Consider the following 17,238-nt stretch of genomic DNA (forward strand, 5'->3'; position numbering starts at 1 on the left):
ATTCAAGCCTAGGTAAATATATAGAGAAATTGACAGTCAGATCTTCTATTTTTGTGGTATCAAGATATCTTAAAAGATTCCTATCATTTCTGGAATCTGAGCAATTTTCAAATTGATTTCAGTGAATCTGTATTTCTCACGTTCCATCCATAGTTACCATAAATGTTTGTTTACTTTATTGATTTTTTTTCAATTTTTTGCCTTAGTTGCTGTTTTTTGGTGCTACCCAAAACCTGCCCCTACTGAAGTCAAAAAAGGTGACAGATTTCAGAGGTTCCCTGAACTCTGTTTACATGAAATCAAAATGGATTAATCTGAGATTAAATCAAGCCCACATATATTTTACTCATAGTTATTTTATATTTTGGATAAGAGTTACAGAGAGATTTGCCTGGCCCTGGGTAAGTTAGAAGGTGGCCTGGCTCTGTGCCCCCCAGAAGGGCAAGGCAGGGCTGAGTCTAACCCAGTGATTCCCAATCTTTTTGAGATGGTGCAAACCATTTTGACAATGCAGTAAAACTTCATGATCCAAGGCAATTCAAAGCTGGGCGGGGGGGTTGTGGGAGAGTTTTTCCCCTGGGGAAAAAAAATTGTAAATCTTCATTTCCACCTCCCACCACCCCCAGGCTTAAACCCCTCGCAGCCCCAAATCACCCCCACCTACCTCACAAGAGTGCCACTGCTGCTCCTGCATCTCCTTCCCCAGGTCACCACCCCCTCCCCCCCCACCGCTTCCCCCAAGCCTTCTATTCCCCTCCCCCACCTGCAGCGTGGGCAGTTCCCTGCCCTGCTGTGCTGAAATGGGATTCAATTTAATTGGTTTAATGGCCAAATCACTCCTGTCGGCTGTTTAACCAATCAAATTGAGTCCCATTTCAGCAAGGCAAAGACTGAGAGCTGGAGGAGTGAGCGGTTGCAGCATGAGAGCAAATAGCTCCTTAAAGAGCCACATGTGGCTCAGGGCTGCCCAGAGGGTGACCCTTAAAAAATCTAATGGTGACCCATGTTTGGGTCCCGACCCATAGGCTGGGAATCCCCGGTCTAGCCCCTCCACCTAGCCAGATTTTTAGGGGTGACTCAAACATGCTGCACTGGGCTCTAGAAGCAATTTAAAGGACCCAGAGCTTTGGGCCCATAGCAGCAGTGGCAGCCAGGAGCCCCAGGCACTTTTAAATCAGTGGTCTCAGGGGCAGCTCTCTCCTTCCCTCCCCACTCAGCAGTCCTGCAAATATCCGCAGGTGTGGTAAATCTACACAATTTCCTTTACTTCAATAGAGCTACTGACAACTGCAAGTTGATTTTCCCCAGCTGAAGATTTGGGATCAAATATTTTAATTCTTACTATTACAAGTGTTTATAAATGAGAAATTATTGTGTTCTTCCTGTAGGGAGAGCACGCATATTCTAAAACATTACTATGATAATGACAGAGAGATTTTACTCGTGTAAAATACAGTGAGGTGTTTTGCAAAAATATAACAACTACAAAGAGACTTCACAGTAAACTACAGCAACTGCGTGACAACTTGAAATAATGCTAGATAATCTGACAAAAGGTGAACAATTCAAGTTTCACTTCATGTGGTATGATAGCAGAAACACTACAAAGATACACAGAGGCTTTATAATAACTTTTCTTTCTTGCTAACCTTGCTAACTGTTAAAGTAGAAAATGAAAGGAGAAATTATAGTAGGTGAACCTGCTAGCATTTAGACACCTAATTACCAGAATGTGTCTAAAAAATAAGATAATCAAACAACCAAATGAATTTTCACTCACAATTCATTCCGTTCACAAAACCAGTGATTAGACTGATGCTGCTTTAAAAAGTTGGAGATAATTGACAAAATGAGCTAAATTCCGCCATGATTTACACCCCTTTGCAACTTTTTTTTAACAAAGCCAATATGAAGAAGACATAAAGATAGAATGGGATTTATGTTTCTCTGACTTACATCCATGCAATGTGAGCCTAATCTGCACACATTTATATACCTGTATAACAAAATTACCAAAATTATTACACTGGTACAGGAAATAGTTGTATCACTATAAAGGCACCTTCTACCTTAAACACGAGACTCTCTGGCCTGGTAGCTGGGAATGGTACAGTTTAGAGTCTGGTAGCAGGGAGCCTTAGCTAGGTCGGGCAGCCAAAGGCATAAAAGAACCAGCAGTGGATGGAGAACTGGAGAGGTAAAGCTGGCAGGACTGTGGCCAGGAAGCTGGCAGTGAGTGGCAGGGCCACAGCAGCCAGGGAGCTGGCAAGAAGCCAGCCAGGGAGCTTGAGGACAGGAAGTCATGGTGAAAAGCCAGCTGGAAAACTGTGGGGCTGGACAGCCAGCCAGAGAACCAGAAAGAAACTGGCCAGGAAACCACAGGGCCAGGAAGCAAGCTTGGGAACCACAGAGCTGAGAGGTATGAGAGCCAGCCTGAGAACCAGCAGGAAGCTGGCCAGAAAGCCAGGTGGCCAGGTAGATGGCTTGGTAGTCACAGAGCAACGACACAGGGGAGCCACCCTGGGACCTGGCAGGGCTGGCCAGGGAACTGGCAAAAAGCCTGCCTGGAAGGGGTAGGCCATGGTGTCTGGGGAGCTGGTGGCGGGGGGCGGGGCAGGCTGGGAAGCCAGCCAGGAAGCCAGCTGAGGAGCAGCCAGATCACAGAGCAGTGGGGAGTGGGTGGGGTGGGGGCCACCAGGACAAAGAAACCACAGTTGGGGCCAGGAAGCTAGCATCCACAGCTGGACATGGAAGCCAGTGGTCCCACTACCAGGACTAGGGAATGGGGGTTGGGAAGCCAGTGGTCCTACAGCTAAGACCAGGAACAGGAAGCCAGCATCCTGGACTGGTGAGCTACAGGCAGTGTCAGGCAAGTGGCTGGGGGTGGTGGGAGGGAATCCAGAGGGCACTGACTTCCCCTGGTCTGGCAAAATCCCTGATCCAGGACTGCTGAGGTCCTGAGGGTGCCAGACCACGGAGGTATAGCCTGTAGTGATTTAATACATTTTTATAGTGATGTAACTGCATCCAGGCTTAGAGAGTTGTACTGCTCTAAGACCATGTCTGCACACTCTCTCCCTTTTGGAAGCGGTATATAAATCCACAGGATCGAAACTGCAGATGAGGAGATTTAAATATCCCATGCCTCATTTGCATATTACCATGAGATGCAGCCTTCAAAATGGAGTCATTTTGAAAGGGAAAGTGCTGTGTAGATGCCGGCACTTTGAAAGGAGACCCTGATTTCCAAATTCCCTTATTCCCAATTTGTTTTGGGAATAAGGGAATTTTGAAGTCAGGGTTTCCTTTCTAAATCCCAGAGTCTACACATCACTTTCATGTTCAAAATGACTCTATCTGAAGGCCGCATTTTGCGAGAATATGCAAATGAGGCATGGGATATGTAAATCCCCTCCTCATCTGAAATTTCGATCCCGTAGATTTACATACCCCTTCCAAAAGGGAGAGAGGGTGTGTAGACATGGCCAAACTGTAATAGTACGATCAACATGGTACAACTTGTGTGTAGACAAGCTCTTACGGTTCCAATTCTGCAATCTGCTCAAACTTAAACAAGTGTTTATGCCATATAAAAATCAGTTATATGCTTTAACTTAAGTAACTGCTTAAGTTCCTTGCTGATTAGAAACCTAGAACAAGAAAAAAGTTAGCCAGTTATATTCCTCGGGTTGATTTTCCACAGAAGTACTGCAAAAAATATAGATTATGAGGCAAATTCCTCTATGATTATCACCCTGAGTAATAACCTTCTTGTTCATTGGGTTTGTAAGGTGTAAATCAAAGAACTTGAACCAAATGTCTACAGAGAAATACCAGGCATGAACAATTTTATAGATCATCCTCAAGACATTCCACCACAGGCTGAGAATTGAAGGAAAAAAACAACACTGCAGCAAGGAATGATGAGGATTTAGTTTCACTTTTCGCCTTCAGAGTTGGATGAACAAATACAGTTTTGTAAACAATTGAGGATATTTCTAGATGGAAGATTCTTCGTCAATCTGAATATTTTCTATAACTATTGCTAGATTTTTCAGAATTCACTGTTTTCTGACTGGTACACTATATTCAGTCTGTTGCATACCAGATAGGTTAGATGAGGCCAACAGTAAGCAGGTGCAATAAAACTGCACTGGACAGGCACTGACATAAATGATAGCTCTGTGTGTGTGTGTGTGTGTGTGTGTGTGTGTGTGTAATTATATAGATGTGCATGTGTGTGTATGTATATATATATATATATATTTAAGAAATATGTATTGGTATATTACATGTTTGATATATGGATAAACAACTCTATCGTGAAAATAAATAGCAATTCATGGAATAATTTTACCAATTATTTAGCATTCCCTCATGTTAAATTATATACATTTGTTTTCTGTCCCAATAGGAACTTCTGCGTAACCCACACAGGTAGACAGTGTACTCACAGAGTTGTCAAATGTAAATGGGTCACTGTTTTCATATCTTTAACATCTGTTGTTTATATCCAAGAAAGCACACCAGGGGCAAGAAAATTAATTCCCCAATTGCTGTCAACTGAGTTAGGGAACAGCAATAAACAGCTTACTGTAAAGCCTCTAGCTACAATAAAATTGCTGTCAATAAAGTGTGGTTGATATGGGTTTTGCTGTGCTAGAAAAATACATTCTTTGGAAATGAAAATCTGAAATGGTAACCAGAAAGATCCCCTTCTTGTCCCTAAACGCAAAAGAACAATATCACCAAATTCCAAAAGCATTCAATTCTTAGGATCCTACTTTCTCTACCATGTGTGCTGTGATTCTTATTAGCATCTGTGATAGGCATTGCATGTCCAGGCGAGAACAGACTGCAGCAATTCAGACAGAAACCCTCTGCATGGAAAAACTGATTTAAAGAGAAAGGAAATTTGCTAGGCTTTTAGTCTATGTTAGCTGTATACATAAAATCTGCCTTATACCTTAGCATTTACAGTGACAAACCTGAAAACAGTATTATAACTTAAGGTTATGTTCGGATTTACACTATAATTTCCAGTTTTCACATGCTCTCAATTACCTTAAAATTTCTCCTTTCAGCTAACATTTGCCATTTTTAGTCTCAGCTTAAATATGAATTACTTTAGCCTATTTTTGAGTTACACAAAGGGGAAAAATATACCATACTTTATATATGTTTGAATTCTCCCAGTGGATAGTCCCCAACAAGGAATAACATCCAGGTGAATACGTAAATATGAAACATCAATAAGAGCAAATAGATGAAACAATGAAATTATAGTTGATAAGAAATGCAACTTTGCAGATGTGCGGTAAAAAATTGCCACTAAGAACAATACTATTTACAGGACTAAATAATGCTATGAATACTTTACAGTAATCTTTACAAGGTATGAAAAATTCTGTACTGCTGTTTCTAGAGCCCTGAAAATCTGCTGAGATTCGCTTTACATCCATGAGTATCCACATCCGTGGATATGAATGAGGATATCTGCTGCTCATTTTTGCAAATATGGATGCAGACGCAGATATAAATTTTGTATCCAGAACCTTCCAAATTTGCTTTATATCCACAGGTATCCACATCCTTGGATATGAATGCAGATGTCCATGGCTCATTTTTGCAGATATAGATGTGGATGCAGATACCAATTTTGCATCCGTGCAGGGCTTTAGCTATTTCACTGTGGATTACCACCATTGCACACAAACCTCAAACTTTCATATTTTCATATTTCATATTTTCTGTCTTTTTAGTGTTTAAAACTGAAGGCCCAAAGTCAATTTGTTTAACTTGAATGACTTCTCTGAAATTGTGCACATTTCCAAAAAGGTTTAATTTTGGCCCAGATTACAGAAAACTGCTTAAGCACGTACTGTAGTCCATCCTTATTCAGGACAACATTTTAACAGCTGATTACCACTGATCCTTTTCTTTCATCCATTAATTTCCATAGGCTGTATGTCTGCATTTTAAGTTAAGTGCGCATAAGTGCTACTCTGAACAGGAATATGTTCATGAACTGAAGTCTTCGCACAAAACAGTGACTCTGGCATTAAAGTAAGCTTTTGGGCCTATGTTATTGCAGTTTTACAGAGGTGTGACTCCTTCCAGCTGCGTTGGAACAGTGTTACATTAATGGAAAACTGGAATAAGTGTAGTGATTTCATTCTCTTTGTCTCTCATTTCACTATTTATTCTACTGCGAATGTTATGCCACTGAGTAGAGTTTTATAAGAAAACCTCTCAAACAGAAAAATGCAACAAGCTGTCTTCTGCTGTATTTTGCACTTAGCTGTTTGGTTCGTTCATTTATGAATTTAGAATCTGAATAATGTTTTTGTTAAGTTAAATACTGAAAGGAACCCTAATGGAACACCCTGCATAGATTTCAATATTATTCATGGATCATATATTAGTGACTACAAACTCCTAGCCACAAGAGCTGACAGTGTAACATTCTTTTCACGCTCCTAATTATGTTAATTATCTCTAAAAAGACACTCCCAAGTTCAAGTATTTAAAAGCTGTCTGTTAAGAGCAGCTACCAGGTGTTCTGCATCACAGGCACTTGGGCAGTTTTGGTTTTCATACTGAGCAATGTGGCATGCAGAGGTTTAGCCAAATAATTGCCATTGGATTCAATGGCAATCACATAGCTAAAGATCAGGAAAGTATTTTGAAAATGTAGGAGTCTTGAAAGATTTTGTCATGAGACCTGGTGCTAACAGATGACTTAAAGTTGATTAAGGTTTTGACTGAAATAAGTGTATGTTAGCGTATCTGCAGTACCTAGTGCAAAATGTGTATGTTTCCATCATGAACAGGAACCTTAAACTGAAAAGATACCATGAAAACAATTCTCAGGCAAATATACCTATCTCCCTTTTTCATCCCATATTTTCTCTGCAACATTTTATGGATGCTTTCCAAATTATGGGGTGGAGTGACACAATCTCTCCACAAAGGATCAGGTGGCCACTTTGCTATAGCTTTTTTAGCACAAAAACACAGAAATTTTCAATTCTAAATGCAACAAAACAATATAAGGTCTCATAATTTCACCTAACGTTCTATAAGATTGTATTTAAAAATTAATATTCTATTTTAGAGATATACTCTACATCACTAAGGCTTTGAAAGAGACCCAGCAATCCGTGTCCATGAAGCTATATTTAATTTCTGCATCATCACAGTGAACAGTAGCAAAGATACATCATAACTCTAGAGATCATAGAGAAATACCAGACTTCTATTCATGCTACCACTGTTGGCTAAACTCAACCATCAGTAAATGTTAAGGTCTCAAACTTAGTTCCTGCAACACTGCTCAACTGGAAAATCTGTTTTAAAAACTAAGGCTTATGAATGGAAAAGCTCAACTTAAATAACTGTACTAAAAAAGCAATAAAATCTTGATGCATTTTCAGTACCATGTTATATTATACCTTTTTTTACAGCTTGATTCAAAGTCCACAGAAGTCAATGAGAATCTTTCCATTGACTACAAAAGGATTTGAATCAGGTCCATAGTAAAAGAATGTGAGAATACTGACTGGTATTGTTACTAAAATTCAAGAAACATTTGTTTAAAGAACAACAAAAGTAGGTGAAAATGTTGTCAGTAGGTTTTCTGCTCACATTGAGCATCAGCGTTGACATTTGCTGTCAGGTAAATCATTTTGGTTAGCTTAACTTCCTTGAACTTCTCTGGAAGGCTGAAGGGGATTAAGAATGATTTTTAACAGAACTTGGAAAGTTAATTTAAGTTAAATTAACGGCATCTCTGAACACCAAAGAAGCAGGTTTTCAAATTTAGGAACTAAAACGGGGTGGAAGAATATTCCCTCACCCGAACAACCACAGATTACTCAGAGCTGGTCTGCACTGGAGGTATTTTAAATCAGCATTTTTTGAAAAACATGTAGGCTGGCAGGAGGGCCACTGCAATGCATAAAACATTCTGAGAGTTTACTGTGCCTTAAAGTCCTTGTGAAAGATAGATTTTTGTAAAGAGAGGTTTCTAAGGGTTTCTTCAGTGCATTGAGGGTTTTTGGAGTAGCTACCTAGACAGCGAATGCCTTGTCAGTGCCTGTTTTAAACAAGGTGTCGTGTAAACAAGGCATCTTGTTACCATGACACCTTACAGAAACCCCAAAGTCAAGAGATGGTTTTGGAAAGATCACATTCATCTTAGATAAGGCTAATGCAACAGCTCGGGAATTACTTGTTCCTAAGCTTGGCTACTGATGAAATCTTTTTTTTTTTTTTGGGCAAAGACAGGTTTAAATGTCCCTTGCCTGCTGCTCTAAAATTCATACTTTGTGGACCCCTAATAAATTCAGACAAATCACCATACACTGAAGAGTACAATGCCTATAATAACATGAAGTTGATTGCTAAACCCTAGAAAGTTGGTGCAGTAAAAGCTAAGCACTAAGAAGCTGCTTTGCAAACAGGTAAATTTAACTACTGGTTGCTCCAGTGCAACTATGATTAAACAAAAGGTTTCTTTGGCTGTAGTACACTTTGATCCTCCCTCCCCCATTTCCTATCTACTGCAGGACTGGCACCTGGCCAGAACAAGCGACACAGTACCTTAGTGCCATCTACAGGCTAAATTGACATTCTAATTTAGTGGCACAAGACAAGCACCAATGAAATAAATTAGACAGGGCTGCATTTAAATCTTTATTAGGAAGGAATTATTAGACCTAAGAAAAACTAATGCTGGATTTGTTTGAAATATGAGTTTCTCAGCCTCCTAATCCCTCTTCATATGGCATATTTCACAGTTTAAAATGAGTTATGACAGATCACTTATGCATAACAAAGATGAGAAAATATTTACAATGGGCTGATGTTTTTTCTGCATAATTAGGTTGTATTTAGATCGAATGCACTCCTTCTGTAAGTATACTTTGGCCATTTTTTAAAATATGCAAAAAATTCTATTAAACCCTCTACTTTACTCTAAAACAACAAAATCATTTTAAATCAAAATAGAGGAAGACTTTCTTATGGCTTAGTTATAACCTACCAACAAACCATACACTTCACCGCAAAAGTTCCTTGGAAATTCTGCTATCTTTGTAAATGAAAAATAAGAACCCTTTTAACAACAGCAACTTAACAATGTTCCAAATTAGTTTGAAATGTAAGACTCTGAAACCAGCCTCACTTGAAATTTAAAAGTGAATATACATATCCCCAAATAACACATTAATCCTGAAACAGACAAATTTTCTCTTTGAGAGGATTTTCGCATAGTATGAAACACAAGTTTTTCTTCTTCATTAACCTTTACACTGGGATACTCTTGGGAAAACAATTTGGCTTTTAACAATTTATTTTCGGTTTTGATCTGTTGTTTATCCACATGTATATGTGCATGCGTGTGTTTGGATGCATGTGTATATGTGAACATGGAGCTCTTTTTAATAAGCAGTGACTCTTAAAACTGTGAAAATATCAGAGGCATTTTACAAGTCCCCAGACAGATGGTAAAGTGGTCCTTTTTTCTCTCTCCGTATTATAACTAAGCTAAAAGTAGACCTAAACAAAAGACATACTGGCACTTTAATACTGGTTGACTGGGCACTTGTATGCAGTACTTATAGACCAGTAAAAGTGCTCATTTACCTGTCTGGTGTGTAAGGGGCCCTTTGTCTTGAAGCCTCCTTGGGAACTGCACTCTGAGGCACTGAAGTGATCTGAACTAGTGGAAGAGCGTTTGGAAAGGGTGTCACAACCACCAACAAAGGTGTTGTCCAACGGAAGTTCCTGAATCACATGGTGCTTTTTCACTGATACTGGAGTGTCAGGTTTAAGATGAAAAGCAGACTGTGGAGAGGCAGATTTGTAATGCTTAGCAAGATCAGGACTGTTAGGCTTAAAGGTTGTGGGTGGTGCTGTGCCCCAGTCAAATCTTCCTATACTTTGCTCCTCCAGCTCAGCTGGAAGGCTTATTGTCCCGTTGATAGGTTCATGAACAGCATCATCAGGTTTTGATTCCTCAATGGTAACAAAGTTCAACAGAGAACTTTTAGGAGACTTCCTTTTCTTCCTTTTCTTTTTCTTGTTCTGTTTGTTCTCCTGATTGGGAGACATCCACTCAGCACCTTGCTTGCTCCTTTGTGCCGCTTTGAACCTAGATGCATGTCGGCAGCGAACCAGAACCGTGACAAATATCACCACTATGACAACCATAGCACCTGCCACTATAGCAATCATGATAGTAAGATAGTCCTCATTTTGATAGGGTTGGCTACTGTCCCCGATGTTCCGGTCCAAGGGTGTTTCCATAGTCCTACGGATTAAGTCATAAATATACGAGGCATTTCCAGCAGTGTCATTTACATACAAAAAGACAAGCACAAGAGTATGCAAAGATTTAGGATAACCCAAGTCACTTATGTTGACCACTAAACGATGCAGTCCCACATCAGTAGGAGCTGGTTTTTCTTCCAGGGTAATATTACCTGTCACTGGATCAATACGAAATAAACCTTTGTTATTTCCACTTACAATTGTATATTTAAGTTCGGCGTTCATTCCAGTGTCCATATCGACAGCAAATACTTCTGCTACAACAGAGCCTGGGATTGCGGAGAGTGGCACCAACTTAAAAGAAGTGTTAGAAGGCGGGTAGAGAACAACTGGGCTGTTATCGTTGACATCCATAACATTAATTGTTACTTTCGCTGTAGAAGAGCGAGGAGGTTGTCCTCCGTCAACTGCCTTGACATCAAATGTGTATGAGCTCTGCTGTTCTCGATCAAAAGAAACATTGGACTTTATAACTCCAGAGTAAGGATCCAGCACAAAGTTCTCATTGTCATTCAGGATGGAAAGGGTCACTGCTTTATTATCTCCTGCATCTGCATCAGTCACTGTGATCACTCCCACAGTGCTGTACTTTGGTAAGTTTTCAGATACAAAAAACTGAAAGTGATTATGAGTAAATTTGGGACTGTTGTCATTTTCATCCAACACAGTAACAATTACAGCCGCTTGACTCTGCAGAGGAGGGGTGCCATTGTCCCTTGCTGTTACAGTGAAAATGAAACGTTCTTGCTCCTCTCTGTCAAAAACTCTGGAGGCTGTCAAAACTCCTGTCTTTCTATCCAGATCGAAAAAGGAGGCATTAGGGCCAAGCTGATAAACAATGTCTGCATTTTTCCCACTGTCTTCGTCTGTGGCACTAATAGTTGTTAAGTATAGACCACGACGGTTGTTTTCAGAAACTGACAGCTCAATTACAGGCTGGCTGAAAATTGGAGGGTTGTCATTTTCATCCTCCAGTTTAACCCTTACCAGGGCAGTCTGGTTCAAACTGGGCTTGCCAGAATCAGAGGCAACAATTTTAAAGCTGAATTCTTTGGTGCCCTCATAGTCCAACAAGGAAGAGGTCTCCAACAAATACTGGTTGTCATAAACTGCTTTCAAGTGAAATGGGACCTCTCTCTCAATAAAACAGATAACTTTGCCATTCACATCAGTGTCCTTATCTGAAACTGTAATTAGGGCAATCTTTGTATTGACAGGATCTTTCTCAGATAAGTATACTGTGCCATTGATGGGACTTATAATGTACCTGAGGTCTATGTTAGGGGGGTTATCATTTACATCAGTGACATTGATGGTGACAGTTGCCCGAGCAGGAGTAGAGCTACCGTCACTGGCCAGCACTGTCACTTTGTGAATAGCAGTCTCTTCTCGATCTAAGGACCTCTGGACTGTAATTAGCCCAGTTGTGTTATTTAAAGCAAAAAGCCTTTTGGTTGCAGGGGCTACTTGGGCACCAAAAATATATCTGATTTCTGCATTGCTTCCTACATCTGCATCTGTAGCATGAAGCTGAATGACAGAGGTGCCTACAGGGGCATTCTCTGGTATGTGGACCTCCACCTGACTCTCTTTAAAAACTGGCTTGTTATCATTGACATCACTTACTGTGACTTGCAGTATGGCTGTGCTGGATTTCTGAGGTGTTCCTCCATCCTCTACTTTGATTTTCATCACATAGGTGTCCTTCTGCTCTCTATCCAAGTTTTGCTGTACAATCAGTTGAGGCCATTTCTCTCCTTCCGGAGTTTCAACAATATCCAGTCCAAAGACACTCTGCCCATTTAACAATTCATAGTGCTGTACGCCGTTGAAACCAGTGTCAGGATCAGTTGCTGATGGAATTGGAAAGCGGCTGTTGATCAAAGTGTTTTCAGGTATGGAAATATTGATTACAGGGGATGGAAACATAGGTGCATTGTCATTGGTATCTTTTACAATGATTTTTATTTTAATCAGCCTAAAAAAGTCATTGGGGAGAATCACCACTTCAAGTTCAAAAAAACACTCATTTTCTTCAGCATATGAGGCTCCTGCACAGAGTTTTTCTCTGTCTATTCTATTAGACGTGGTGAAGATTTCCCCGGTGGTGCTGGACACTTTGACCAAAGGGGCATCCCCTGCTTTAGAAACCAGTCTGTAGACAAGGCTGGCGCTGGTGCCTGTGGCAGTATTGATGTGAGAAATGTTCAGATCCTTTGGTATGTTTCCTATGGGTACATTTTCAGGCAGCTCCTCCCTAATAGTGTAAATAAGTTCTTGAGCTATAGCTGAATCCAGTCTTAAACAGGCAATCAGAGCGGCCAACAGGTAAAAATCCCGCAGGTTCATGATAATGCGTCTATTCTTTTTTTTTTTCTGGATTTTAGGATTTAAAGGTTTCCATGGAGGAATGGTGCACGATTTGCAAGAGGAGGCGTGCATGGACTGCAGGATGCATTACATCTCATTTCTTATTTGGAGACAGCAACTGTCAACACAATCACACAGACGAGCATTATTGTTTCACAAAATACCAAAACAAATCCACAACCACCAAAAACTACTACTAATTTTTGCAGTGCACATGTGTGCACTTTACATTTCTGTTTTTCCCTTCTAAAAAGCAATCCTGGACAAATGCACCAAGATCCCATCAGTTTGCACATACTGAGAATGGAATGATCTACCTTGCAGGACTAAAGGCAAGTGTAGTTTCCACACGTACTTCTTTCCAAATCATTTGTTAGCACTTGGTGGAATAATCAGTAATGTGCATTCCTCCCTCCACCCAGCCATTTGGTGCAAGTGAAAAACCTTGCAGTTACTTCTCTAAGATTCTCTGTTAACTGCAATATCAGCTGCCAAATGCAATTTGTTGTTTTCTTCCGTGCATTTTTCTTGCTAACCACATTCTTCTTTCCTCCTGGTGCCTTGCATCCCTCTCTGCTGCTGTCGTACCAGGAAATTAGCACCCGGACATGCTGCAGCAGCAGCCGTCACTGGCTACTTCACATCCCTATTAACTAAAGAGACAATAACAGGACTCACAGTTGCTTACACCGTAAGCCTGGTATCTCCTCTCCAGATGTTGGATACTTCGCCTTATGCTCAATAACATTAAACTTTATTTGATTTTTAAAATTGTCTAAATCACAGGGGCAGGGCGATTCAAAATGCAACTTAAAAGCACCAGCATGTTTGCAAAGAACATGCAGAAAAATACATGCTCTGATCACAGGAGGGAACAAGGTGCAGGCTTTTTACCACTGACACTGATCTCTCCTCAGGATGTTATTAGCAGCTGCCACACATAAATACTGCAGACTGATAATGCAGGTTAAAAAAAAAAAAGACTTCTGCCTAAATGCTCTAGTAACCGCAAATTAAATGGTGCCACAGGCTCCAGGCATCCACATACTTTAGTGGAACTGGTCAGCTCCTAAGCACTACATCTTATCTGCATTAAGCTGCTCGGTAGCTGATGCCTGTGATCACTTCCAGCGGAGTGATGCAGGTAGGGATGCAGAGACAGCCGAGTAGGTGAGCCTTTGCCACGAACAGCAACTGAATCAGACACACAGACCCTCTCCCTAGGTACGTCTATTTAGTATTTTTAGACAAATCAGAAAAAGGGCGCATGTGTAACTTTGCACTTACACCGCTCGTCTACCTTTGCCGGTCTGCTGCGGCTCAGCAAGGATCTGCTCCAACACACCCAGCACAAAGCATCTGCTAAACCACCCGTTTTGGAGCAATCAGCAGCAGGCAAACGCTTGCTCTTTGCGGAATGTGCTGCTACGGGGTGGGAAATTAGCAACTCCAGAGAACAAATTCACAGTTCTGCCGTTAGTCATCCTCTCCACGTTTCCTTTGCATCCGGCGACGAGCCTTCTGGTGCATACGCCACCACAGCCAACCAGCGAGCCCAAAGCCAGGCGGGGAGTGCACACTTCTCCGGCTCGGGGGTATTTCCTACTCCCCGCTGGCCAGTGCACAGAGACAAGCAGGTGAGGTCTGTGAGTTCCTAGTGCAAAGCTCAGAGCAGGGCTGGCTGCGGCTCCTCTCTGCTCCCTTCCTCTCTGGGGGGGCCAGGCAGGTGCCAGGGAAAATCCGAATAGGTTATTGCTGTAGTGCTGGGAGGGAGGGAAGCAGGAGGCAGCCAGCGCGCTCCCCCTGCCCTTCTCCCTCCCACTGTCTCTCTCTCCTTCTCGCTCTGAAGCCGAACTGAAATTTCTTGATATAACTCTCAATAAGCCCAGGGGGAGGGTGTGAGCCGGGACTAAGCCACGCCTCCCGGCGCAGGCCATTGGCCGGCGAGGCGGGAGGGGGGCCTGGCGCGGGGCCGCGCTGGCATTGGCCGCCGGGCGCGTCGCTCGGGCAGCCCGGGCTCGCCGCCGCCGCGCGGAATGGCTAATGGCTCTGCGGGCAGCGGCGGTGGCGGCGGGTTGGAGCGCGGCGCGGGGCCTCTGGGGCTCCCGCCGCGGCTACCTCCCGAGGGAGGGGATGGATCTGTGCATGCGCCGGGCCCCCGGCGGGACGTGGCTGGGCGGGGGCGCGATGCCGGGCTGCCCCGGGGGCTGTGCTCGGCTCGGCTCGGCTCGGCTGGGGCTCCGCAGGCGGGGACGTGCTGCCGCCCCGGCTTAGTGTGCGAGGGGCCGCGTGGACTTCAGCCACGGCGGCTGCGGCGGGGAGCTCCGGTCACACCGCGCGCGGGGGGGTTGCTGCATGGCGCGGGCTGCTGCAGCCTCTCCAGCGGCCGCGGCTCTGGCGAGGGCGGCGGGAGCAAAAGGTGTGGGGCTCCCGCGTAGGGGCCGCCGCGTCCCGCCTTTTCCTGCGCGCCCGGCTGCGGCTCCGTGGGAGGCCGGCGCTGCTGCTAGTGCGTCAACACCCCCCTCGCCCCCCCCAGGCCGCAGCGGCTGGAGAGCTCTCCGGCCAGCCTCTGTCCTCGGGCTGCGGGAAATGCCGCTCCCTTGCCCTCCGCAACTTGTTTCAACTTTATATTTAATACATGGCTCTTCATCTATAATTCACAGCTCTGACTCCAGCTCCGTCTCGCTCCCATTGACTCCTCTACACCTTCCTCCTCTGCCGGTCTGGAGGCTGGGATCAGAATTCGCTAAGAAAAGGCTTTCTACCCCCCCCCCCCCCCCCCCCACTGCACTGCTGAGCCAGAAGACGGCCTTCATTCTTGTACAAGCGCTAGGAAAAACAAGTCGCTTCCAGCCCGTAAGGGACACGGTTCCTTTAGCTAGCCAGCCTGGAAGACAGTGCTGTGATAAACTGATACCTCTTCTGGGGCTAATGACCTTAAAAAGTGTTGCAAGAAAAGGATCATAATGCATTTCTTCAACATCTGCAGCATGAGTGACCCTTCTGTCGGGAGTACTTTTTGAAATCGCTAGCTTTTCTCAGCCTCAATTTACCTACCTTATGTAACGTCTTTGTGTGTCAGGTTCAAATGGCCAAAATAAGTAATTTTGGTGTTGTGTAAGATCACGAAATCTGTGTATAGGAAAACAAGAATAGCATCAATATAAGAATGTCAGGTCTTAAGTCAAAATATAAATACAGTTACATTTTAAGTTGCATATCTTTGACTAATTATATGTCGAAACTCTATCATGGTGTCTAGGTTTCCATACAACCTGAATACATTGAAATATAGGAGCTTACTGTATGTGAACCAGGTACATCCCGAGCCTCACATAGTCATAATGATGGAGATGCTGCTGAGACAAGTGTGCAAGAACACTGCAGCCTGAGTCACAGGCTGTGTAGTGATAAAACCTGCCACTTTGTTTTGTGTATGCTTCCAAAAAGTTTGTGGTTTTTTACACACACATACACCCTCTCTCTCTCTCTTTCTCTGTCTCTCTCTGTCTGATCCTGGGTTTGGTGCAGTCAGGTAGTGGGAACAAACCAAGCTTAATCTAAAAAAGAAAAGTGTTCATTATGTGGTAGCATCAAAAAGTCAAGGAATTGACAAAGAGTAACCTTGCTTCCAAAACACTTAAAATTTTTTGTGAGTGAATGTATAGTTCCTTCATCATATTAAAGTACAACTCCATGCAACTATTAAATAAGATAATTAGAAACACTAGTGTTTTGTACAACATATTTTGCTCCTGAAATACCATGCCTATAGCTTCATTAATAATGCACACATTTTTTTGACATGAGTCATGTCATAGCAGTATGGCATCACAGACATTTTATGCTCCTAGAAACATCACAGACGCATAACATTTGTATTCTAATCACACCACAGTCATTTCAAAGTCACATTGTAGTCACATCACATAGTCCAGTAATAATTATTTAACTTTATTGCTAAGCTGAATAGTTTTCTGTTTGTTTAAGGATGACTTTAACTTGTAGTCAGAACTTATTATCTTGTGCTCATAAAAGAGTTCTTTGCACGTACACAAGGTTAGCTCCATGAAGAGTTAGGGAGAGAAATAATTAAATTTGATTAATAGCTACTGGACATCAGTGTAACACATTCACAAGTCAAAAAAAGTTAAAATATGTCTGCTCTTTTCAGAAGCTGAATATATTAAAAAGCCAAAGATGTTTGCTTGAAAAACAATGTCATATTAATCTTTGTGTACTTGCTAAAATGTCGTCGTTCTTTAACTAATCAGCCATTTTTATACCTCTAGGAAAAGGTAGGTTTTGAGACTAAACGGGTTGCATGAGTGCAGCACAATAAATTGTGAAATTGTGACTCCTGATATTGAAGGGGTTAGAACTGTCATGGCTACTTTTATCAATCTTCCAGAAAGAAAATTAATAAAAGCTAGTATTCTAGCACAGGAGGCAGGGGTGCCCAGTATATTGTTGCGCATCCTTTTAAATGTGAAGAATGTGTCTAAAAATCTTTATTGTAATGTTTGCTTGAAT

General features: G+C 42.4%; 1 protein-coding gene across 4 annotated transcripts in view; it reads right to left on the reverse strand.

The window, feature by feature from the left end:
• Window positions 1–14,497, reverse strand: part of PCDH9 (protocadherin 9) — a 1,024,529-nt gene extending 1,010,032 nt beyond the window's left edge. For 3 of the 4 annotated variants that reach the window (XM_074982858.1, XM_074982856.1, XM_074982859.1), the window contains exons 1-2: window positions 13,993–14,497; window positions 9,649–12,823 (exon numbers count right to left, since the gene is read on the reverse strand). In XM_074982858.1, coding sequence (XP_074838959.1) covers window positions 9,649–12,777 — 3,129 coding nt within the window. In that variant the 5' untranslated portion in view covers window positions 12,778–12,823; window positions 13,993–14,497. The remainder of the gene's footprint in view (window positions 1–9,648; window positions 12,824–13,992) is intronic. The other variant, XM_074982857.1, reaches the window with a different exon arrangement.
• Window positions 14,498–17,238: the final 2,741 nt, after the last annotated feature.

Source organism: Carettochelys insculpta, chromosome 1 (genome assembly GCF_033958435.1).
Source record: "Carettochelys insculpta isolate YL-2023 chromosome 1, ASM3395843v1, whole genome shotgun sequence".
In the NCBI taxonomy this organism is placed as follows: Eukaryota; Metazoa; Chordata; order Testudines; family Carettochelyidae; genus Carettochelys; species Carettochelys insculpta.